At 38.3% G+C, this 25,754-nt stretch overlaps 1 protein-coding gene across 1 annotated transcript; it reads left to right on the top strand.

Annotated features, from left to right (window-relative positions):
- The first annotated feature begins 261 nt into the window (after positions 1–261).
- LOC133862240 (uncharacterized) lies at positions 262–24,441 on the top strand. The gene is made up of 25 exons (XM_062298014.1): positions 262–418; positions 578–732; positions 1,716–1,825; positions 2,127–2,292; positions 2,454–2,554; positions 2,698–2,770; positions 2,870–3,005; positions 4,891–5,051; positions 5,443–5,567; positions 5,665–5,764; positions 10,447–10,543; positions 13,220–13,271; positions 13,538–13,639; positions 13,727–13,873; positions 14,046–14,208; positions 14,320–14,544; positions 14,628–14,782; positions 17,299–17,427; positions 17,557–17,674; positions 17,836–18,031; positions 18,229–18,340; positions 18,425–18,579; positions 19,823–21,275; positions 21,844–22,038; positions 23,664–24,441. Exons 2-25 carry the CDS (start codon positions 600–602, stop codon positions 24,132–24,134), a joined length of 4,875 nt encoding a protein of 1,624 aa, XP_062153998.1. The 5' UTR covers positions 262–418; positions 578–599; the 3' UTR covers positions 24,135–24,441.
- The last annotated feature ends 1,313 nt before the right edge of the window (positions 24,442–25,754 follow it).

Here is a 25,754-nt window from a genome sequence, read left to right as displayed (position 1 = left end):
TATTCTTAAAGTAAAGAGCACTTATCTTGTAAAGGATAAGAAAATAGGACGAAGAATCTTTGCAAGTTACAAGCCCAAAATCCTTTTGGGTCATCTTTCTTAGGCCCGCCCAAAATCCTTTTGGGTCATCTTTCTTAGGCCCGCCCAAAATGGACTCGGGACTCGGGACTCCGGATCCGGATCATATCATCAACACCAATCTGGGCCTTAGTGCTTGACCCATTTTTAAGTCGTTCAAATCCCAGCCCAGGCCGGTCCAGCACTCTCGACGTCTCTGTCCTTCGTTACGCCCACCTTCTCTTTCCTTTTGCTCAGACTTTCTTGCTCTGTGATCTCTCTCTCTCTCTCTCTCTCTCCCGTCGCGATAAAAAAACCAGTCTTCTTTAAATGAACTCCCATTTCGCATAGCTCTCAACAGGTAATGCCATTTCCTGCAATTTCTTAATCTAAACAAAGATCTTATCACTCGCTCTTTTCCTCGAATTTTTTCTTTTCTCAATTCGTTTATGTGTTATGAATATATACGGAGGTGTGTGTATAGATTTTCTGATTGGAAGGGGTAATGTTGGAGTGGTAGGTGAAATCGAGGGCGAGGATCCATGGAGTGGACGACGGTGCAGCATCTGGATCTGCGCCACGTGGGACGGGGCCTGAAGCCCTTGCAGCCGCACGCGGCGTCGTTTCATCCCCATCAGGCACTCGTTGCCGTCGCCATCGGAAACTTCATCATCGGTAAGCTTAAACCCGAGGTCAAGTCATTGTTGATTTTGTTGCTCTCGTCAGTTGAACACCTCTTTACTCAATTGTTGGTTGAATCAGCTCCTCAAGTGCATTTTCTTTGGAATTTGATCGAAAACTATTGCTTGGACTTTGATCTTTGTTTTCGGTATTATTCGTAAATTAATTTTATTTTTATTGATATAATGATATTCCATTGCTTAGGCATGGAGTGTGCGTGCCTTTTGCATTTGTTGTGCTTCTCTGTGCGCTTGCAAACATTCTGAGCATGGCAACTTGGCAAGCACTGCTTGTTACTTGTATGAGATATACACTAGAATGCGTGATGCCTCAAAGTGTCACTTTCTAGAATTTCAACTTTTATATCTTGAATTATATGGTATGTTCGTAAGGGTCTGGAACTGCTACATCTTACTAGAATTTCAACTATTGTGTTCCCACAGAGCTTGCATTAGTATATTGATGGGATTACTTAGTATTTTAAGCTTGATGAGAGTGGCTTTTTTTTCTAAGAGGACCTTGTGTTTCTCATATTTTGTGTGAAGATGTCCAAAAAAGGGTGAAAAGCTGTGTTGCTTTTATTCAACTTGAAAGATTCATATGTTGAACATGTCCTTATTTGTGACTTCATTCTGTTGACAAGTTAATCTTTATGTTTATGGTGCTTTCGGAAAGGAATGACAGAAGTTTTGAGGACCGGGAGAGGACATTGGAGGAGATTAAGTCTTTATTCTCCAAAACTTTGTATTTTTGGACAGTTGTTTATGTTTCTCCTTTTACGATTAATTATAGTGATTTCCTTGTTCTTTTTGCTTCTTCTAACTATGTGCTTTCTCTTGTGTACTTAGGGGTGGCTTACACTTTTAGTGATAGGTGTCAATTACTTATAAAAAAAAAATGTTTATGGTGCTTTCTTTACCATTTTAGAGCTAGTAACAAGTTTTTTACATGTTGATGTCCAATTTCTGTATGCACAGAATTTGATGCATTAACAGGAAGCAAGATCTCTTCTATTGACGTTGGTGCACCTGCTGTCCGCATGTCTTATAGTCCTACAAGTGGGCATGCTGTGATTGCCATCCTTGAGGTTGGTTCCCAATACACCCTCCTGTTTAGGATGTTTGTATTGTGTTAAATATTCAAAGGCTGTGAAGTTATTTTTATTTTGCTATTTATTGCTACATCTATAGGGATAGACGTGTGGGTTTCATTTAATTTATCTTTTCTTGAATTTGTTGTTGCTGCAAGTTTTTCTTGTTGCTTCCCTTTATTTTGTTCTAAACTTTATTTGGTATCAAGTTTCATTATAGAACTTAGTTTATATTTTTATCTGCATGGAGTTTTTTAATGCATATAAACAATATATGATTCTTTTCCCTATTTCGTAGGATTGTACAATTCGCTCTTGTGATTTTGATGCTGAGCAAACTTGTGTGTTGCACTCTCCTGAAAAGAAGATGGAACAAATTTCTTCTGATATAGAAGTCCATCTTGCTTTGACACCTCTCCAACCTGTTGTGTTTTTCGGTTTTCACCGAAGGATGAGCGTAACAGGTAGGTTGTTGGTTGGTTTATTTTATAATGGATATATCATTTCTCATTTATTGTAAGTGCACTTTGGATTTTTTTTGCATCACCATCCAATACTGCTACGTATTTGATTTGAAAATTTTTATACTAACTTTTAATTGTTGAACTATTTTGCATGCATGAAGTTGTTGGAACTGTTGAAGGAGGAAGGGCACCTACAAAAATTAAGACAGACTTGAAGAAACCTATTGTCAATCTTTCTTGCCATCCTCGCCTCCCTGTCCTGGTAGCATATCTGTTTTTGTTAGATTGAAAGTTCTATTTTCTTTGTTAGTTGGGACACGTATTTTTGCTTAGATTATATGTCTAGTCTGCTTGACCTTTTTGTTCAGTGATATTGTAAGATTCTTATTTTCTTTTCCTCTCCAGTATGTGGCTTATGCAGATGGTTTGATTCGAGCATACAACATTCATAGCTATGCTGTTCATTACACACTGCAACGTGAGATAGAAACTATACTGATTCTTTCCTGTAGAGGACTTTGTATATTACCACTTTCAAGTGGCATATATCTTTATCGAACTTCAACTATTGTTGCAGTTGACAGCACTATAAAGCTGATTGGCGCTGGGGCATTTGCTTTTCACCCAACATTGGAATGGATTTTTGTTGGTGATCGACGGGGTACGCTTTTGGCCTGGGATGTGTCAACTGAGCGACCTAGTATGATTGGAATGTAAGTTGTTTATGGCTGTAGGGTTTTCTCTCAGGGCAACGTGTTATTTCAAATGGTTTTGACTTGCTCTCTCTCTCTCTCTCTCTCTCAAGTTGGAGATAAAGGAAAACAACATAGTTATATTATATGAAGGATAAGTTGGAATATTGCCTGCATACTGTTTAATTCTACTAGGGTGAGTGTATTCATTCTCTTACAGTTAGAGTTCATTTTATTAAACAAGTTGTAATATTTTACCTTTCTTATTGCTTTCTTAATTTTGGGTTGGTTGAGATTTAATTTTAGAAAAGTAGATTCCAAGCAATCTTTCCACATCCAGCTTGCTGCTAAGAGCATTGCATTATTGGCTCTTAAATCTATGGTTCAAAGTAAAAGGCTTTCATGTCTTTGTGAGAATCAATCAGATAATCATTATGGGCTTGGGAATCTCCAGAAATGGGTTATTGGTCCCAGGCCAACAAAAAGATAGCTGTTGGGTCCAGGCTATGATTTTTAGGGTTGCCTTTATGATCTACTTATATGATATTCACGGATTTATGAATGAGTACAATGGTAGATGGATCTAAGTTTGTTGAATGAGGTCAGGGCGTCTCTTCACCCTCAGCGGCCTTTTCACCGATGCCGGAAGTGGTGGGTTCTTCTAGCCGGTCATTTGGTGCACCCATGGCTTCTCCGGAGGTTGTTGAGTCGCTCCCGGTCGGGTTTGCTTCAGTGGGGTCTGGTTTCTCATCCCAGTTAGCATCCTCTAGTCAGGTGTCTTTTCTGGTGTCTCTAGATTCCGCCGGTGGTGCTTCTGGTCTGGCTAGGTGAGGTCTTTGCTATACTGGGTCCAACTCCTCCTTTACTGGTCCCTCCCCTCTCTTTTTCGGAGCTGCTGAGCCAAGGCCTTGGTTCAATTGCCCCGGATCTAGTTTTTGTTCTTGACTTCTTAGGGGTCTTGGGTTCTTCGTCGCAAGCTCCTCAGACTTGGAAAGCAAGCTGTGGGTTAGCTTTTCTTGGTGTTTCCTCAGGGGCAGAAGAGTTGGGTGAACGACTTTGTCTCTTGCTTCCCGTAATGTCGGAGTCTGGGGAACCTATCTATCTTTCGGAGTCTAAGTCTGTGATGAGGTATTCTTGGAAGCAAAAGGATGTGCAGCTGAACAAGTTTTTGTTAGCCGAGTCTTTCGCGGCAATCACTGCCTCTCATTCTCCTCTGGGCCATCATCCTTCGCCATCTTTGGAGTCCGTGGCAGTTAGGAAGCCTTCGGTCCACTTTTGTCAGCGTGGGTTCCTTCTTCGCACAGCCGTTCTTCTCCGCCGGTTGAAGTGGGTGAATCTTCGAAGGAAGGTGTTTCCGAAGAGGTTGTAGGTTCTCCCGATGCCGTCTTTGACGCTGCGCTGTGCCTTCAAACTGTGGGGATTTCTTTTGAGGGGAACATAAAAGGTTTTTTGGATGTTATGACTCAAGTGGTTGAGGTGCAGCGTCTTGAGGTCCCATTCTCCACTCCTAAGGTTAAAGGGAATAGGGAACTTCATAACCTTGAGTGCGATATCAATTATGATGTTAGGAGTCTTGGTTCTACTCGGGGCAAAAGGAAGAGGGTTGTTGTGATGTAATGTTATTGAGGGTTTTTGGTTTTAGTTGGGTTGTTGTGGTTGGGTCTTTGTGGGTGTTTATTTTTCTTGTTTCTCTTGTCTTACTTATAAAAAAAAAAAACAGTTATTGAAGGGATATTTGGTCATACCTTCGTAAAAACTTAGATATTTATTTTTGGGTCTTGTGCTTTATAGCATGTATATGATTTTGAGTTTTGTTTAAGTTGTTCTAATTATGATATACTATATGATTTATCTCTTGTTTTTGTTAATTAGATTCTAATAGTTTTTTTTTTCATTGTTATTTCAGTACACAAGTGGGTTCCCAACCAATAACATCAGTTGCTTGGCTCCCAATATTGCGGTTACTTGTCACTCTTTCCATGGATGGAACTCTTCAAGTGTGGAAAACTCGAGTTATGCTTAATCCTAATAGACCGCCTATGCAAGCAAATTTTTTTGAGCCGGCTGGTTAGCTTAATATTCATCCTAACTCCTTTTCACTCAATTGTTATTCTTAAATTTCACATAGCAATCTGAGTCAGTTGCTGCTACATGCTCTTGTCCCCATAAATGTACCAACTGGAAGTCATTTTGTTTCATTCTGCTATTGTATTGTTACCATGACTGCTCATTGCATAATTATTACTTAGTAATAGCATATTTAAAGGCTGTTGAAAATTCTAGATCTGAGATGCTGTAGTTTTTTTCTGCTGTATATGACATTCAGTGCTTACATTTACACTTGGGCTAACAATGCATAGATGTTGATAACTACCATCCTGACAACTTATCTTGCTTCTTGTCATATAATGTTAAAGTATATTGCACTGACTGGGATTTCTCACATTTTGTTCTGCAGCGATTGAATCAATTGATATCCCTCTCATCCTTTCTCAGCAGGGTGGAGAAGCGGTTTATCCCTTACCGCGCATCAAAACTTTAGAAGTTCACCCAAAACTTAATTTAGCAGCATTGCTGTTTGCAGTTAAGTTCAATCAATTAAATGGTTCACTGCCTTGTTAGTTATTATCTGAAGTGCAAATTTTATATGATGCGTATTTTTTCATTTTTATTTTTACAGAATATGACAGGTGGAGACAATTTGAAAGGTAGGGCTGCGTACTCTAGGGAAGGAAGGAAACAACTTTTTGCAGTTTTGCAAAGTGCAAGGGGATCTTCAGGTGATTGTCCATTTGAATATGCATATATGCTTGAACATAATGTTTATATGTTTCTCAATATTTTCACAGGAAAAAGAAAAGGCTCCACCTATCTGTGCTCATTTAACTTGTGGTTATGTGTATTTGTGTGAAATATTTTCACAAAATCTTGTTAATGGCTTGTTTTGGTTGCTCATGATTGGAGTTGATTTTTTATTCCACTGTGCTATGTGGAAAATCTACTATCTTTGACTTAATATCTTTCAGAAAAATCTTGCATTTGTTTGGAGTTGCTATGATGAGATGTATATTTGTTCCAAATGTCTTTAACGATTGGTGTAACACCCCCTTCCTGTAGGAAGGCGATATTACGCATCGCTCGTATGAGAAACATAAGGATACAGGAATTCCATAAACTAAAAATCAAAGTAAACCATACACGTAGCTCCTCCCTTCTTCAATGGTGTTCTTGGATAGCTCACTGTATTTTGTCAATGTTTCTCGATTTTAGTGAATGGCTCTCCCATTGGCTTCTTAACAGCTCTCGGGGCTTGAGGCAAGGCGACCCTTTGTTTCTTTTGTTGTTTTTCATAGTGATGGAGGTATTGAGTAGGATAATTTTAGCTGCAGTGAGTGGAGGCTTGTGGTCTGGCTTCTCTATGGGGACTAGGATTGATATCTCCCATCTATTTCCTGATGATACATTGCTTTTCTGTGGGACTGACCCAAATCACGTTCGCAATTTATGAAGCTTATTCTTATGTTTTGAATTTGTGTCGGGTTTGAAGGCGAACTTAGCCAAGTTGGAATTGGGTCATGTGGGAAATGTTGATAATGTGGCTGGGTTGGTTGGGATTCTGGGTTGTGGGGTTGCGTCTCTACTCATGAAGTATCTTGGTTTTCTGTTGGGGGCCTCTTATAAGGCTAAACACTTATGTGACGGTTTTGGAAAGTTAAAGTCCCTTTGCAAGTTATGTTTTGTCGTGTGGACGGCAGCTCATGGGAAGATTTTGACATTGGGTAATCTGAAAAAGAGATGATTATTAGTGATGTAATGGTGTTGCATGTGTAAGAGAGGTGGAGAATCTATTGATCATATTTTACTCCATTGTGAAGTGGCAAGAGACTTGTGGAGTGCGATCTTTACCCTATTCGGAGTCCATTGGGAGATGCCTGCCAGGGTGGTACGGGTGTTAGATTGTTGGCGGGGTCAGGTGGGTAGACGTCCCTAAGCATACAGGAAGTATACAAAAAGTGAATTTTTTGTTTTTCTTTTAGCATGTAAGGTGGACTTTCCTTGTATACATCTAGTGTACTAGGGTTGTATCCCTCTGCCTTTTTCAATGAAATGAATTATTTATATATAAAAAAAAAAATTGATGTGACGGTGTTGTTGAGAAGATTGAACGTCGGCTGGCTAATTGGAAAATGTTGTACTTGTCTAAGAGAGGAAAGAATACCCTTATCAAGAGCACCCTATCCAACTCACATACGTGCTTTATGTCCCTCTTTCCTTTCCCTACGAGTGTTGCAAACCGTATTGAGAAGCTTCAACGTGATTTCTTATGAGGTGGGCTAGGCGAAAAGTTCAAATACCACTTGGTGAATTGGTCTAAGGCTTGTATGCCGATCTATATGGGAGGGTTGGGGGTTAGAAACTTGTAGAGGTTTAATCATGCTCTTTTAGGTAAATGGCTTTGTTGCTATGGGCATGAGAGAGAGACTTGGTGGTGGACTCTAATTATGGAAGTTCAGGGGGAGGGTGGTGTTTTAGTGAGCTTGTTGGGATGAATGGGGTGTGTTTATGGAAGAATATTAGGAAAGGTTGGGGAATTTTGTAGTCATACCATAATTGAGGTGGGAGATGGCTCTAAGGTTATATTTTGACATGATCTTTGGTGTGAGAGAGTTGACCCTTAAGGAAGCCTTTCATGTTTTATTTGGTATTGCTTGTGCAAAGGATGCTTTTGTTGCGGCTCGTGGAATATTCTGGCTGTTCCATTCTGAAATGTGAGCTTTGCTAGAGCGCCTCATAATTGGGAGATGGATACCTTTATCTCGTTTTTTAGGATGCTGTATTTAGTGAGAATGAGAAGGGAAGGGAAGGACAAGTTGTGGTGGGTCCTTTCCCTATTTAATCGAGCTCTCTATAGAGAGTGAGGCTCTATGGAGAGTGGTAGTGAATTCTAAATATGACAACATGTGGGGAGGGTGAAGTTCAAATGAGGTAAATGAATCGCATGGGGCTGGTCTCTGGAAAAACATTAGGAGGGGCCGAGAGGTGTTCTTTAGATTCACTAGTTTTGCGGTGAGGGGTGGTTTTAAGATTAGATTTTGACATAATGTATGGTGTGGGGGCCAGGCCAAGGTAGCGTACCTAGAGTTATTCGGTATAGCTTGCCTTAAGGGTGCTTTTGTTGCTGATCACTTACATTGGAATGCTAGTTTTATTAGAGCAGTGTGTGATTGAGAGGTGGAGTCATTCTCCTCGTTCTTCAATTTGTTGTATTCTATCAGAAAGAGATGGGGTGTGGAAGACAAACTTGCTTGGACACCTTTCAACAGAGGGTTGTTTGAGGTCAAATTTTTCTATTTTGCCCTTAGCCCCCATGATAGTGCTCCCTTCCCCTAGAGGAGTATATGGCAGAGTCACCCTTATTGAGAGTACCCTCGCCAATTTATCTACTTATTATTTGTCTCTGTTCCCTATCCTGGGGAGTGTTGCTGCTCACATTGAGAAGTTACAACATGATTTTCTATGGGGTGGGATGGGTGAATAGTTCAAAATCACCTGGTGAGTTGGTTGAAGGTTTGTACCCCAATTCCAGAAGGGAGGCTGGGTATTAGAAACTTATTGATGTTCAACCGCGCCTTGTTAGGAAAATGGTTATGACGGTTTGGAATTGAGAGAGATGCTTGGTGGAGAGTTGCAGTGGTCTCCAAGTTTGGTAGTTTGTGGGGTGGGTGTGCTCCCTTGAGCCTGTAGGTGTCTTTGGAGTGGGGTTGTGGAAGAAGATTAGGAAAAGGTGGGAGACTTTCTCTAGTTTTGCTAGATTTGAGGTGGGGGATGGGGTTAGGACAAAATTTTGGTATGATCTGTGGTGCGAGGATACGGTTCTAAGGAATCTTTTCTTGATCTTTTTGGTATTGCTCGGGTGAAAGATGCCTCAGTTGCGGATAATATGGAGGTTTTGGGCGATTCTACTCAATAGAACGTGAGCTTTGTTAGAGAGGTGCATGATTGGGAAGTGGGTGTCTTTGCTTCCTTCTTCCAGTTGTTGCACTCAGCCATGTTGAGTAGAGATCGTGTAGATAGGCTCTGGTGGGTCTATTCCAAGAAAGGTTTGTTCAAGGTCAAGTCCTTCTTCAGTTCCTTGGCTTGCTCTGAAGGTAGACGCTTCCCTTGGAAGAGTGTGTGGCGGATTCAGGCTCCTTCGAGGGTGGTTTTTTTTCCGTAGTCGGCAGCCCTAGGCAAGATCCTTACTGTGGACAATCTCAGAAAGAGGCATATCATCATTGTGGACAGATGTTGCTTGTGCAAGAAAGATGAGAAATCTGTGGACCACCTTCTTCTTCACTGCGATGTGGCTTCTGCTATGTGGAATAACATTTTTACTTGTTTTGATATGTCTTGGGTTATGCCTAGAAGAGTTATCGAATTATTTGCCTGTTGGTGGAAGTCTGGAAGGCCAATGAGTGTTGCGATTTGGAAGATAGTGCCAATTTGCATTTTTTGGTGTGTTTGGAAGGAAAGAAATCTTAGGTGTTTCGAGGATTTAGAGAGTTCTATGGAAGATATTTTAGCTTCATTTTTTCATACGGTAGCTTTTTTATCCCCACTGTCGATTAGCTTTACTGATTTCCTTGTTCTTTTTTTATTCCTAGTTAGGTGTTTTTTTTTGTATACTTCCAATGTTCTTAGGGGTGCCTTACACTTTCAATAAGACTAAATTTACTTAAAAAAAAAAAAGGTTTCTTTGAGGATGGCTTTCTTTGCTTAGTTGGCTGCTTTAGAGAAGATCCTCACCATAGATAACTTAAGAAAGTAGAATCTCATATTGTAAGAAGAGTGGGGAAACTGTAGATCATCTTTTACTCCACTGTGAGTTTGCTTGGGCGTTATGGAATTCTGTCTTCGGTCTTTGTGGGTTAAAGTGGGTTATGCCTCGATGGGTGGTAGATTTCTATGCAAGTTGGAGAGGACATTTTGGTAGTTTTGGAGTGCAGCGGTGTGGATGATTCCGTCATGTTTGATGTGGTGCATTTGGAGGGAAAGAAACGCTAGAATTTTTGAATATTGCAAGAGGACGGTGGTGGAACAATGGATAGTTGACTATGATTGTTTACTTATTTATAATTTCCTGACTTTTTGGATCTCGTCTTCTTTTATTAGGTGTTTCTCTTATATACTTTTTGTGTACTTGGATAGAGCCCTTTGCTCTTTATGCAATTTTGATTACTTACAAAATCATTAAAAAAAAAAAAAAAAACTCTTTCATTGGCGTCTTTGTTTTAACTAAATATTTTTGGTAGCATTTTTTTTTTCTCAGTGATCAATCTTTTCTCTCTTCTAAATGTTCTTATGAGAAAAGCTGGCATATCCTATTTAGATCTTAATATTATGTATATAATCTTTAAAAATGTTGTTTCGGTTGCTATATTGCTATTTGACTAGATATGCTAATGGTAGGGGTACTGTGCAGCTTCTGTGTTGAGAGAAAAGCTTTCATCTTTGGGTGCATCTGGAATATTAGCTGACCATCAACTTCAAGCCCAACTTCATGAACATCATCTTAAAGGGTGAGTTCACATTTATTGTAAACCAGGAAGAATATGTATGTAGTCATTACCATGGGAAGTGTAGTTTGGATGTCACATCTGATTATGTAATACTAAAATCTGGAATGGGCTTATTCTTGATCTTGGATGCTCAAGAGTGGATACTGTCAAGAAAGGTTTTAAATTTCTTGGCTAATTTTATATGTGAGCACACGCACATATTGGCTCTTGTTAACATCGGACACACATGCGACATTTTGATATGTGACTAAGGTTTTGGACATGCATTTTTAAAGTTATACTATGGTGATATATTGAGTTTGTGGAAGAACCTGTCATTGTTGAATATGAAAGACAGAAATATTATTAGAGGGGACATAGTAAAATCAATTTCCAACTTGGTCACAAATTTTGGCACCTGAAAACGAACTCTACTGTGAAAACTTTTACCACACCGAAACTCAACTTTAGACGGAAGCTAAATGAAGAGACGTAATATATTTATTCTGGACTGATTGAAGATGGGACGTGTTGTATAGTCCCCAAGCTTCAGGATAGAAATACCTGTAAAGATAAGTGGATTATGTGCTGTTTCAAATGTCACTCAGTCCTTATGACGAGTAGAAATTTTGTTGAAGATCTGTGGTATAGTATGAAAAATTTACGTACTCTCATCTTTATGAATAAAAGACATTATATCAGTTAAAGTTGTTATAATTTATTATTAGCCATTGCTTTCGGGAGTAAGCATTCTGATTGAGCTAGCCAAAGGTTATTTTGGCTAGTCAAAATTGGCAAATAATTCATGTTCATCCCGCTAGCCAATTTAGCCAAAAAGATGCCAATTTTGGCTAGCGATGTAGCTTAACAATGCGTAAATAAACTAAAAAAAAAAAACCGTATGATTCTCTCTCCTCTTTGAGAATAGCGAAAGTGAATAGTTAAAATAAAGAGTGGGGTGTAGGTGTTTTGAAAAAGTGGGTAGTTAAAATAAAATAAAATAAAGTGTGATTCTTTAGCTAAAATTTGTTGGGTCGGATGTGAATGCTCTAAAGTACTATTCTCTGGTGTGATGGTTAAGTATTGAGCTGTTAATTGCATGTTTGGGGGCCTTTTGGAGTCAGTGTTTGGAAGTTTATTCGAAAGGGTGGGATAATGTTGCCAAGTTTTTGCGTTTTGAGGTGGGTGATGGGTCTCATATTCGCTTCTGGCATGATTTATGGTGTGGGAATATGCCTCTCAAGCTTGGTTTTCCAGCTTTATTTTCTATTGAGCGTTTTCCTGATGCTTGGGTGGTGGATAATTTGTCTGTGGTAGGAGGCGTGACTCATTGGAATGTTCTCTTTACGCGCAATGTTCAAGATTGGGAGGTGGAGATGGTGATGTCCTTCTTCGAACAGTTATACTCTACTAGGGTTCGGCATGGGGAGGTTGATAGGGCGGTGTGGGCTCTTTCCAAGAGGAGGAATTTTGAAGTGAAGTCTTTTTATAAAGCTTTAGTTTGTCACGAGACAACTTCCTTTCCTTGGAAGAGCATATGGCGTGTCAAAGCTCTGAAGCGGGTTGCGTTCTTTGTCTGGACAGCGGCTTTAGGGAAGATTTTAACTCATGACAATTTACGTAGGCGTGGTGTTGTGGTGGTAGAGTGGTGTGTTATGTGTAAGAAGCATGGGGAATCCGTTGATCATCTTCTTCTTCATTGCGACGTGGCTCGGATTGTTTGGAGTTCTTTTTATAGATTGTTTGGGGTGGAGTGGGTTATGCCTAGTAGTGTTGTGGATTTATTGAGTGCTTAGGGCACTTTGCTAGGTCGTGGTCCTGTTCACCGTATTTGGAAGCAGGTTCCTCTATGTGTCTTGTGGGGCTTGTGGCGTGAGAGAAATTCTAGGCTTTTTGAGGATGTGGAGGTACAGGTTGGGGCTCTTTGTAGAAATGTGCTTAATATGTTATATCTTTGGATGTCGGCTCATAGCTTGGGTAGTATGCCGTACGCTGATTTTTTACTTTTTTGTTCATTTCAATCCTCTTTTTAGGGGCTCCTTTGTATACTTCCTGTGTACTAGGGTTGCGCTCCTCTGCGCTTTTTAATGAATTCTTACTTATCAAAAAAAAAAATTGCATGTTTGGAAGATCAATTCTTGAAAGTTATACTGCTGCTGAAATGCTGAAGGTTAAGACCATAGTAGAACTCTCCATCCAAGACCCTATGTTGGCAGGAGCAACACTGGGTGATTGCTTTTATTTTTAGGAATAAGCTACTCATATTGATTTGTTGCAATCAAGCCCTTTTCCCATTGATAATCTTCTTACACATTAATTCCTCAATTCAAGTTTTAGAATTACACTCTCAAATTTTTCATTATGATTTAAGGCCTTATCTAGTTGAATATAATTGCGAGTGTATCTTTTCCTTTTTATTGATGAGTTGGACATGCACCTCATGGTACCGAGCCAACCGCCCTCACTATCCACTTTGTTTGTATCGAGAGAGTAGATGCCATTTAAGTTTGACCTCATTGCCCATAAATTTTGAGTATATCCAAAGCATGGAGATTGAAAAAGCAACAATTCTTTTAGAACCATTTATGATATTCATATGAATAACCTCAATCTTCTCTGATGATTTGCTATCAGTGTATAAATTTTGATTTGCAATTATCATATATTAGTTGTTGACAATTGTATCCTTTATGGCAGCCATAGTCAGCTTACAATGACAGACATTGCTCGGAAGGCTTTTCTTTACAGTGTATGTTGCTTGCTTTTTAATTAATTTTTATCCCAAGTAAAAGCTTTTGTTCAATATGCCTTGTTATAATGAGTATTCTAAGAAATTTTTTATGGCAAAATTGTTATGGCTTTGGATGCAACTTTGATCATTGAAGTCCAAAGTCCAACGAACTTTGCCTGACCTTCTGCTTTTGTTAACTGCTTTTGGTCCAAGTCATACTCCCTATGTTCATGTTCCTTCAATTTTAATGTTGTTAACTCATTATTTGTGCATGATTCTTACAGCATTTTATGGAAGGTCATGCGAAAAATGCTCCAATATCTCAGCTGCCACTCATCACTGTTTTGGATGCTAAACATCATCTGAAGGACATTCCGGTTTGCCAGGTAACTTTGTTGTATATTTTAACTTGATTTTGATCGTAATATCTTTCTTGCTTTTCCTTAACTTGTGTTTGACACCATCACTCGCAGCCGTTACATTTGGAGCTAAATTTCTTCAATAAAGAGAATCGAGTTCTTCATTATCCTGTCAGGGCTTTTTATGTGGATGGCGTAAATCTTATGGCATATAATCTATCTACCGGAGCAGATAGTATCTATAAGAAACTTTATACATCGGTATTGTAGAAAGTGGTTGATTCTTTGTGAAATATTATACCGTTTTGTCTCATAAATATAATTTTTATACAAGTTCTCTTCCATTAGATCATGGTTTCAACTTTCATGTTAGTGACTGCAACGTCATGTCTAAGTTGCTGCTGAAGTTATTTTCTCTCTTTTTTTTCCCCAGATTCCTGGAAATGTGGAGCACCATGTGAAGTACATGCTTTACAGTAAAAAGCAGCACCTATTTCTTGTTGTTTATGAGTTTGGTAGTGCTACAAATGAAGTCGTGCTTTATTGGGAAAATAATGATTCACTGACAGCAAACAGCAAATATAGCACAGTCAAAGGTTTGCCTGTGTTCGAAACTCCTTTCTTTCTTCTATTGTTTCTCAAAATTATCTTAATTTTTCTTTTATGCAACCAGTAATATTCAAAATATATGTCCCTCTATTTTCTAGGTCAAGATGCTGCATTTATTGGTCCCAATGAAAATCAGTTTGCAGTTCTTGATGATGACAAGAGTGGACTGGCTTTATATATTCTTCCAGGATCGGTTTCACAAGAAGCTAACGAAAAGAATGGTGTACTTGAAGAGAATAAATCTGCTGATGTTGGTTCTATTCGGGGACCCATGCAGTTTATGTTTGACACTGAAGTCGATCGCATCTTTTCTACTCCACTAGGTGCTTGGGAAAGAATATCTTTCTTGTTTAATATTCTGTCCTATATAGCCTAATATGCTGATCTCATTCTTCTGTAATTGTAGAGTCAACTCTGATGTTTGCTTCGCATGGGAATCAGATTGGCTTGGCAAAGCTGGTTCATGGATACCGCCTTTCAACTGCTGATGGTCATTATATATCGACGAAAACTGAAGGGAAAAAGTTAATCAAGTTGAAAGCAAACGAGATTGTACTTCAGGTAAAATTTTCAATTTTCAAGGAAACTCTGGACTCATTGGTATACATGTAGGTCAATTAGAAACCTCCAGAATCATAGTTGACATTGCTGCAGTAGGCCAGTTTGTTGTTTGGTTTGCAGAAACCCCTGGCTGTGATAATGCATTTGACGCTGAGCTAAAAAGTCTCTGTCCACTAGTTTTAATACATGGTGTAGCAAAATGCAAAACTAGTCAGTTGCTTTTATTTGCAAATGGGAATAATGTAGGGCTTTCTAGTTTAGAGATTAGCATTTTTTACAATCAATATAGGTGGGCCAAAAGACTTTTTAAGTATTAAGGGTTTTATGATCAAGAAGGCTAGTTTAAGGATTACAGATGGTTTGTATTTGAATTAACACTAGAAAACAAATAAAGAGAGGTGCTGTCCAGTACCCCTTAATGGTACCAGGAACAGTAAATATGTTGGGGTTTTTGGATTTTAATTGATGATGGGTATATTGGATTTGTTGAGACAGGATTTTTAAGGGTTAATGGTGGCTAAGCAACGTTTGGTTGAGGCTGCATGTTAAAGAGAAGTAGGAAAAGAAAAGATTAGTAAAACCTTGGAATCTCACTACGGCTTTCTAGCATCTCACCTAGAAGAATTCCATTGAACTTTCACCATTGAAGAAAGCATAATATGCTGAATTTTTATTAATAAAGTTCTTTCAAATTGTTTACTAGGGTCACAAGCTGCTTATACAGTACCAAAGTCCGAGCATAATATGGAAAAAGCTAAATAAACATTTCCTAATAGCAAAAGAAAACCTAAACAAGAGTAGAATAGGCTAGACTCATAACCAAATAACTAGTAATTTAAATACAATTGGGCCGAACCTGAAAATTACTAAAATGCCCCTAGAACTGGAATTCTCTAGTAAGTATGATCTGTTTTTGAATATATTAGTGAATATCATGTTGGCTCTGCAAAATCTTCAATTGTCTCCTGCAATGAACTTTCAGTATAGGGTTGTCTAATTGCCTAGGCAAGGCATTGACTTGCTAGTAGCCCTGACTTGGCACTTTTGGGAAGGGAGGGGTGGGTGGGTGGGATTGTGATAACTCTTGTATCTTATATTGTATGTATTGCAGTGTTATTGGTTTATTACTGAATCTGTCAGTAAGTATGCATTTTTTAGATATTTTTTATATAGAAAATCTTGAAGAATTTCTCCCATGATTTTTTATTAAGACTATTTTTAACAAACAAAAAGAATAAAAGATGCAAGGATTATGGTAGTAAGTGACACCCTAAATAAAGCAATGCTATTCGTGGAGTTCCACTGGGTGATGGACAGATTTTGTTGGAGTTAGCACAAGGATGGATTTCAATTCATGGCCTTGAGTACCATTTTGATGAGGCTTTACCACCTAAGCTAGCTGGCATTTTCTGTATACGCAGAGGGTTTCTAGCATTAGCCTAAAGCCCTAACAGCATCTTATTTGACCTCATTTAGTTTATGAATATTCAAACTGTACCCTGGCTGTGACCACAAGATTCATGATACATGCACATCTCGAAGTGGGATCAAATTAAAAATATTAGCATTTGCGTGTGTGTGAGAGATAAAGGAGGAGGAAGAGGAGGAGAGTGTGAACGCTAGAAGCTTTGCTGGTCAACAAAGAGCACTGTTGCTTGGGCTGTAAGATGAATTGGATTTTAATTGGAGGTGACCTCTATTTTGCAAAATGAATGTTAATGGGTTCTCATGTTCTGATCAATACCTAGCTTTTTATTTTTTTTCCCCATATAGTACTATAGTTTGATATAAACGACTCCAATTTTCTTTTTTGAACTTCCACTCCCTTTTCCACATTTATTGCAAAATCTGACATGCTAATCCTTCAATCGGAGATTGAAGCCAAAGAAGTTTCTAGTTTTCTTATGCTTGTATATTGTGTGTGTGCGTGCACCTTGCTGTTTATTACATCCTATTCAATAAATAACAATATATATAAACAAAATGTTCTCTACCTTCCCCCAAAACTTATATTTTGGGGTTTGCCATGCCAAAATTTACAATTATTGTAGCCAATTAGTTGTGGTTTTCTTCTCTCTGACAGTCAATATGGACAATTTTTACTGGCATAGAGTTTTGGACACTGCTACCTTCACCTATAATGCATATTGCCTCTGAATTTTAATGTCACCATTAACTATCAAATAATCTTGTAATGTGTCAATTTAGAATGAAAAAAAAAAGAAAAAGAACCATTGGTAGATAAAAATAAAACATACCAACTAAAGATTTGCAAAGATTTGCTTGCCCTTTTTTTTTTATTTTATTTTTTTTTTTTTTTTTTTTTTTTTTTTTTTTTTTTTTTTTTTTTTGTGCTTGTGCCTGTGCATCTAGCATAATATTGCTTTCTAATTACATCCAATTTTATATTTTCGGAAGCATGTTCATTACAATGACCACTGTTGGTCTCATTCAATTAAGCCTACAATGGTTTTAAATATGCTTATTGAAAAGCTTGTATTCTTCAACTATGATAGGTCCACTGGCAAGAAACTCTTAGGGGCTATGTTGCTGGAATTTTAACTACGAAAAGGGTGCTTATAGTTTCTGCTGATCTTGATATACTGGCAAGCAGCTGCACAAAATTTGATAAAGGACTTCCTTCAATATCCTCAAATAAATTGGAGTGAGAATTATGTCTTTATATATTTATGTGTGTGTGTGTGTGTGTGTGTATTTGTATCGTTGAGGACTTGAGGTTTCAATGCTTGTTTGAACACTTAACTTATGAGCACTTTAGATCCCTTCTATGGGTTGGGCCCGCACTTCTCTTTTCTACTGCCACTGCAATTAGTGTGCTTGGCTGGGATGGAAAAGCAAGGACCATTCTCTCTATCAGCATGCCTAACGCTGGTATGTATTTTATACTGCTGATGCTGAGGTTGTTTCTTTTAGCATGCTAGACCACTCTGCAGCCTAGTGTACTTTTTTGGTTTGTTTGACATGCAATGGATTCTAATTCTAAAGTTAACCATTATTCTTCTGAGCTATTAAGACAAACTTCTCTTGTGCAGTTCTGGTTGGTGCTTTGAATGATCGATTGTTGCTTGCCAACCCGACAGAAATAAATCCCAGACAAAAGAAGGCGGTTGAGGTCAAGAGCTGTCTTGTTGGGCTTCTTGAACCTCTTCTTATTGGATTTGCCACTATGCAAGAAAGTTTTGAACAGAAGCTTGACCTGTCAGAAATATTGTACCAAATAACATCAAGGTTCCCCCCCCCCCCCCCCTTCTTCTTCTCTGACCTATACAAACGCTGTCTTTCTGGAACATTTATCTTACAATTTACTGAATTTTACCCCTGAATAAGCTATAAAGTTTGGATTTTAATGCCCTTATATATTTTCTTTATGTATCCCTGTATGAGAGCAAATGATTTCTGACACCTCAAGTTGTTATCTGATGAAGGTTTGACAGTTTGCGTATAACTCCAAGGTCTCTTGATATACTAGCTAGAGGTTCTCCTGTTTGCGGAGATCTTGCTGTATCATTATCCCAAGCTGGCCCACAGTTTACTCAGGTGAGTGATAGATAATGTGTTGTTTTGCAATTTTTTTTTTACCTGTCTACTTTAGTTTCTGATGATGCTGTACGTTGCTCTTAGGTGTTGCGGGGTGTCTATGCTATCAAAGCTCTCCGTTTTTCTACTGCTTTATCTGTTTTGAAAGATGAATTCTTACGCTCTAGAGATTATCCTAGATGTCCTCCAACCTCTCATTTGTTCCACCGGTTCCGGCAGTTGGGATATGCGAGTATCAAGTATGCAGATATGACAATTTTTCATTTTAATTGCTGATGCTGCAAATATCTTCCTGGAAAAATATTGATTCTACTAGTAATTGGCATAACTCTTTTTTCCAGAATAATTTATTGTGGCTTGTCTACTAGTAATTATTTTTTAACTTCATGATGAACTTTTGCATGAAACAAGTGATGCTGGAAAGCTTTTGGGGAAACTGTTTAGTTCTAATATGATCTCTAGATGGTCGTCAATTTTTTTTTATTTTTTTTTTTCTCTTTTACTGATTGCCCCTGCCAATTTCCTTTTCCTGAATATTGTTCTATGGCATGTCTGCGGCAATTATTATTATTGTTGTTGTTGTTTATTTTTTATTCTTTCATAACTGATCTTGAGCTGGTGTATAAATTCCTGGCTTTTCCTTAAGTGGGACTTAAGAATGTTTGGCTATGTGCTGGGGGGAGGTGTTTCTATGCTTATTAATGAGATGGGTGTTCTAGTTGCTGGTTCCATGAAAGATCCGTTGTAATAATGAGGTGACTGTGTACTGAAGTTGACTATAATTGTGTTAAGGACATTATGATGAGTGTAATGATAAGCATGGAGAGTTATATACTGGGTAGTAAGTCGAGAGGTATCTGAACTAAATAATGGAGAAAAACAAATTTAGGAGATCTGTACTGCACTGGATTTGCTAGATATCTATACTCTGGCCTAAGGGGGAGATGAAAATAGGGGATTTGTTTGATGAAAGTTATTGGTTGTGTTCATACTCGTCATTTTTCTCCGTCTTTCCTTGTTAAGACTTTCTATTTTTTATCTATATAGGGAGGACAAGTAATGGTTTATGGCAGTCAAAATGCATGTAATTCTGGAAAATGGTAATGGTGGGAAGTCATTCTTGGCGTATTATTTATGAGCTATGCTCATGCTAAGTGTATTCTTTCTATGATTAATGTTGCTTAATCTCCAATAACTTTTTATCCCTATTTTTTATTTTTTGATGAGAAATCAAATTTTATTAAAAAGTGAAAGGGTACAATCCAAGTACATAGGAACTATACAAAAGAGACACCTAACTAAAAAAAAGGAAAAAAAAATGTTAATGCTAACAATATTCTATTAGCATACTACTATTAAGTATGCTAGTTTTTCATATCCAGGATTCAAAGACTCAAGTATTGAAATGATGAAGTGATCGTTTTCTCATTACTAATAAATTTGGTCACTGTTTTTGGTATTCTAATTATGAGAGGGTTGCAGGTTTGGTCAGTTTGACAGTGCAAAAGAAACTTTCGAAGTTATAGCAGACTATGAAAGCATGCTTGATCTGTATATATGCCACCTTAACCCCAGTGCTATGCGGCGCCTTGCTCAAAAATTGGAAGAGGATGGCACTGATTCAGAATTGAGGAGATATTGTGAAAGGATTTTAAGAGTCCGCTCTACCGGGTGGACACAAGGCATTTTTGCCAACTTTTCAGCTGAGAGTATGGTTCCCAAGGGACCTGAATGGGGTGGTGGGAACTGGGAAATCAAAACCCCTATTAACTTGAAGAATATACCTCAGTGGGAGCTAGCTGCAGAAGTGATGCCATACATGAGGACTGATGATGGTCCTATCCCATCCATTATTACAGATCACATTGGTGTTTACCTGGGTTCAATTAAAGGCAGAGGCAACATAGTAGAAGTAAGGGAAAATAGCTTGGTCAAAGCTTTTACACCTGCAGGTGCTGACAAGAAGCCAAATGGTCTTCAAATGCCTTCAGTTAAATATATCTCTAATAAGTCCAATGGAGTTCCTGACGGTAATTCCAGGGGTGATTCCTTGATGGGTCTGGAAACCCTTGGTAAACAATTTGCGAGTTCAACTGCTGCAGATGAACAGGCTAAAGCTGAAGAAGAATTTAAGAAGTCAATGTATGGTGCTGCTGCTGATGGTAGCAGTAGTGATGAGGAGGGAGTATCAAAAACTAAAAAGATACACATTAGAATACGAGACAAGCCAATTGCATCTGCTACGGTGGATGTGAATAAGATTAAAGAAGCGACAAAGCAGCTTAAACTTGCGGAGGGGTTAGGTCCGCCCATGAGTAGGACCAAGTCGTTAAGTGGTGGATCACAGGACCTTGGCCAGCTTTTATCCCAACCTTCTCCTGCTACCAGTGGAATGGTGACTGCTCCTACAGTGTCTGCCCCTGGTGATCTGTTTGGCATGGACTCATTGACACAGTCTTCAATAGTATCACAGCCAGCTTCTATGGTTGGGGGTTTGGGAGTTACAGCTAGACCTATTCCGGAGGACTTTTTCCAGAACACAATACCTTCCCTTCAGGTTGCAGCCTCACTGCCTCCCCCGGGAACTTATCTCTCTAAATTGGACCAAGCTTCTCAAGGGGTTGAAAACAAGGTAACACTTAACCAAGTCAATGCATCTAAAGCTGATTTTAGTCTTCCTGATGGTGGTGTTCCTCCCCAAGCCACCCAGCAACCTGTCGTTTCATTAGAGTCCATTGGACTTCCTGATGGTGGTGTCCCACCACAATCCTTGGGTCAAGCAGCTGTCCTGCCACAGTCTCAGGTCCGGGCTGCTCAGGTCTCACTTTCTGCACAACCTCTTGATCTTAGTGTACTTGGAGCTCCGAGTTCTGCAGATACAGGAAAACCTCCGGCCGCTTCTGCTTCTCCCCCGTCTTCTGTGCGCCCTGGACAGGTAAACATAGACAGGGATACGTGCCTACATTTATGTATAAGTATATAAATAGATATGTGTATGTTACATGCACACCACCCTCACGCACAAAGAATACTTGCTTTCTCACATTTACTATGGGCAGAAAATAAAGTTCTAGGAGGTGGAGACTCTTTCTTGCCACTTGTCCTCTTATGATTTTTTATTGCAGTGGGGAACTAGTGATAATATTTTTATAACTGTAAGGACAAATTCTATCGACTATTATTTTCTTGTATTAATTTATATCATGTAGTAACCTATAAATTGTTTAAGAAACTACATTCCTCAGTCAAGCCTCCTCTCTTTAAAATTCTTTTCCTTTTCCTTTTTTTTTGGTTGGGGGGGGGGGGGGGAGTGTTGGGGAAGTATGCAACAGAGAATCAAAGAGGTGTTTTACCCTGAGCTGCTACATGTAAATGGGAAGCTTTAAGAGGATGGAATTTTTGGACATAATCCATTGGCTGCTTGCACTATTTATATGCCCAGTGGACATGCTTTTATCTAGCTTGTCTCATTCTTTCTAATTTCATGGCGTTTCTCATAATAGGTTCCCCGTGGGGCAGCTGCTTCTGTTTGTTTCAAGACTGGACTTACTCATCTTGAGCAGAATCAACTTTCAGATGCATTATCTTGTTTTGATGAAGCTTTTCTTGCTCTAGCTAAAGATCAGTCTCGTGGAGCTGATATTAAAGCTCAAGCAACCATCTGTGCTCAGTATAAGATAGCAGTTACTCTTCTTCAGGTATTCTCATCTCTATTCCCTTTTCAAATGATTAGGTAGAATGAGCCCTTATTTCTTGAAGCCAAAGGACCGCAGAACTGCAGGATTGCGTTTTGCTGTTGTTTGAAACAGTCTTCCTTTTAATGATGCCCCCCTATTGTTCTAGAATCCCTTACTGATTCCCAACGTGTCCTACTCATATCTAGTTGTAGAGGCTAAAGACACTTTGAATAGGACAGGTCTTAGGGTTTTTTTTTCTTCTAACTATTCATCAGAAAAGATTTTATGACTGATCTGGAAAGCACTTACCCTTATAGCCAGGTTTCGACGTGATCAGATGGTTGTTACTGTTTGGAATGTCAACCAATAGATTTTGTCTGACCCCAGTTATAGAAACCACCTGGGTGGCCTATTTTTGTTTAGTAGAAGAAAGTATTAATAAATGTAACCCATGCCCCACCTTCAGAGTTGCTATAGGTTTTTTTTTTTTTTTTTGTTCTAAGAACCCAAATTCAAAGTTTATGTTTTGAAATGATAGTGTTTAATGTTTCAGTTTAACGTACTTTTTGGTTGGGGTAAATGTTAACACGGTCAGTGTGTTTTGGTGTTTTGAGCACTAACCAGGGTTTAAAAGAGTTGTAGAGTAGATGGCTTATTGTTCCTCCTAGCTTAACTGTTGAAGTCTCTGTTGTTGTACTAGAGACTTCAGATCAAGTCCTGATTTACCTAGGATTAGGTGCTTCAAGGGGTGTGGAGGGGCTAGTGTGGTTTTTGAATAAAACGTGCAATTGGTCTTAATACAACTCGTCATACTTGCACTCAAGTGACAGAAGCCAACTGGTGCAAAAATTTGATTTAATAGATATATTTGATATTAAATGTATGATGACATAGTCAACAGCAATTAGTTGGAAGGCTTCTGAGTTTTTACAACTACATGTTTGTTTGATGGTTGTTCGTTATAAATTCCGAAGAAGGCTGTGAATTATGGAGGTTCAGGCCTTCAATAGTGCTGAATGGCAAAGAGGGATTGGTGTATCTTACCTCATGTTCTTAGTTTTTGCTCCATATTCTGTTGATTATAATCATTGAAGGAATTTAATTACCTCTTTGTTTGATGCAACATTATTATGAACATAGATAAAGATAAGAAAAACCTGATTCAGTATTGGTTGCAAATTTATATAGTTCTCTAGTTTCCTAGTGAAATTTTATTTATTTGGTTTGGGGATGGTTTATGGTTATTATTATTATTATTATTATTATTATTATTATTATTATTATTAGTACATGTGATTGAAGCGTGACCAAAGGCATTACACAAAATATACACCATATTTATTATTCCTCCTAGCCCGAACAAACCAACAAATTCTAACTTTAAGTTCAACCAAGCTTCTGTTATAGTGACTCTTGTGATACCATTTCAGTAAATAGATTTTTTTTTTTTTTTTTTTTTTTTAAATGTGTTTCAACTCTACAAATCATCCCAGCTATTGCCTATCGACATATTTTCGTGTAACTGGGATATTTACTTTTTAAAATCGTACATGAAATTTTTACCTTCTGTAGACTCTCTTTAACCTATTTTTATGTGGGCATGAAGTTTTGTTTAATAATTGCATTTCATTTGGATTCCACTTCAGGAAATTGGGCGGTTACAGAGAGTCCAAGGCCCGAGTGCAATAAGTGCAAAGGATGAGATGGCAAGGCTGTCACGTCATTTAGGTTCATTGCCTCTTCTGGCAAAACATCGTATAAATTGCATCCGAACTGCCATCAAGCGAAACATCGAGGTGCAGAATTATGCTTATGCCAAGCAGATGCTTGAACTCCTTTTGTCCAAAGCACCTTCGGGTAAGCAGGATGAACTAAGGAGCCTGATTGACATGTGTATTCAAAGGGGTTTGTCCAACAAGTCCATTGATCCCTTGGAGGATCCCTCCCAATTCTGTTCTGCTACACTCAGCCGCCTGTCAACCATAGGATATGATGTTTGTGATCTTTGCGGGGCCAAATTTTCAGCTCTCTCAGCACCTGGATGCATTATCTGTGGTATGGGAAGCATCAAGAGATCAGATGCACTTGCAGTGCCTGTTCCTTCACCATTTGGTTGAGGTCCAAACATGGGTAATTTTGCTGCTCTATTCTATAGACAACTTGGGGAATTTGGACCATAACGTTTTGCTCTTCTTCCGCCTCAAGGATGCTACTGCTACCGCATATCCCTTCGGTAGGATTCTAGGTCGCTTATTGAAGAGAGAAAAAAGTAGCAGGAAAAATGCGTATATAATGTATCATTGATCTGTTTGTATTTGAGCTTTGTCAATTCTTTTTATTCTGTTAGCTTCATCCCCATTGTTTCTTGTTGTATTATTATACCTCACTATAGGGTTGTCGTCAAATTATTGCCATTACTGGTTTCATTTTTTTTTTTTTTTTTTTTTTTTTTTGTAGAAATATATCATACCATCCTCCGCATTTTGTGATAACCTTGGCATCCGCATCAAAATGAAAATGCTTGTTGGTGTAATGGTACTCTGTCCGTCACATAATAGTTGAAACTTCACAAAATGGTCTGTATTTTAATAAAATAAGATAAATATTGGGGAAATTGCACCTATCTCTCTCAAATCGACCTATATTTGCCAAGAAAAAAGAAAGAAAGAAAGAGAAAGTGATAATTGATTCCCTCAAACTACGCAACACCATTAGGATATCCCTTCTGTTAGCGTTTTAGAGTTAAATTGGATGGAAGATTCTCCATACGATCTACAAGTGACGAATTTCGACTTAAAGTGATCAATATATATCTTGCATCAAATATGTGAATTTTTTTTTTAAAAAGAAAGTTAAAAATTAAACACGGCCTGGCCATAGAGGCTATGGAGGTTCATCTTCCATGACCTCGGACGTGGGTCTCCATAGCCAAAGACCCAAGGCGAGGCCGCGAGTCTTCATGGCTGGGGAAGGTTGTATAGCCTGTAGGTCTCCATGGCAAGGGATGGTTGTGGGTCTCTGGCGATGGCCAACGAGGTTGGTCTGCCATGGCTTCCTCTACCATCAAGCTATGGTGGATTTTTTTTAAAAAAAAAAAATTTATGTAAGAGGGCATAATTGTGTTTTTAAACATCTACTGCAGGGAGTATAATGGTTAGAAAATGTCAATATTTGTCATGTGGGGAATTTTTCGTCCAATTTTACAGATAATTACGGGGGATTTTTAAGCGTGAATGTCTTTATATAAACTGTGCAATTTTATAACATCATGACTGTTTCTGATTTAATGTTATGAGCCCTAGTTTTTTTAAGTACGATGACGACTGTATGGGCTAGCCTGAGATGACTATAGGAGACCTCACTTTTGATGCTTTTGGTTTTTCTTTTATTGCTTGAAATTGCTTTTGTATTTATCTTTTGAAGTTATGTATTCTACACATCACCCATAAAAAAGAACCATAAAATATCATGCCATTGGATTTTTTTATTTTTTATTTTTATCTTAATTTTATCACTTGTAACATTAAATGAATAGTTTTTCTGTTTTCATCATGGAAAGAGAATCAATTTGGTTGTCCATGATGACAGTATTAGGGAAGATAAATGATTTTTGTACGTTACTTGTACATTATTTTTTAAAATCAACCATTAGATTTGTGGGAACCTACAAGAATTCACATGTAGGTCCTATGGATTCAATAGTTAATTTAAAAAAGTGATGTACAAAAGAAGTGCAT

The sequence above is a fragment of the Alnus glutinosa genome, chromosome 3 (assembly GCF_958979055.1).
Source record: "Alnus glutinosa chromosome 3, dhAlnGlut1.1, whole genome shotgun sequence".
Classification (NCBI taxonomy): Eukaryota; Viridiplantae; Streptophyta; class Magnoliopsida; order Fagales; family Betulaceae; genus Alnus; species Alnus glutinosa.
This window is presented reverse-complemented; position numbering and strand designations above follow the sequence as displayed.

What these genes read in the sequence shown, in the direction of transcription:
- LOC133862240 (XM_062298014.1), top strand. Translation starts at nt 600, where the DNA reads ATGGAGTGGACGACGGTGCAGCATCTGGATCTGCGCCACGTGGGACGG. An exon ending in CATCGGAAACTTCATCATCG is followed by an intron (nt 733 to 1,715) that starts GTAAGCTTAAAC and finishes CTGTATGCACAG; the next exon opens with AATTTGATGCATTAACAGGA. An exon ending in TATCAGCATGCCTAACGCTG is followed by an intron (nt 17,675 to 17,835) that starts GTATGTATTTTA and finishes TCTCTTGTGCAG; the next exon opens with TTCTGGTTGGTGCTTTGAAT.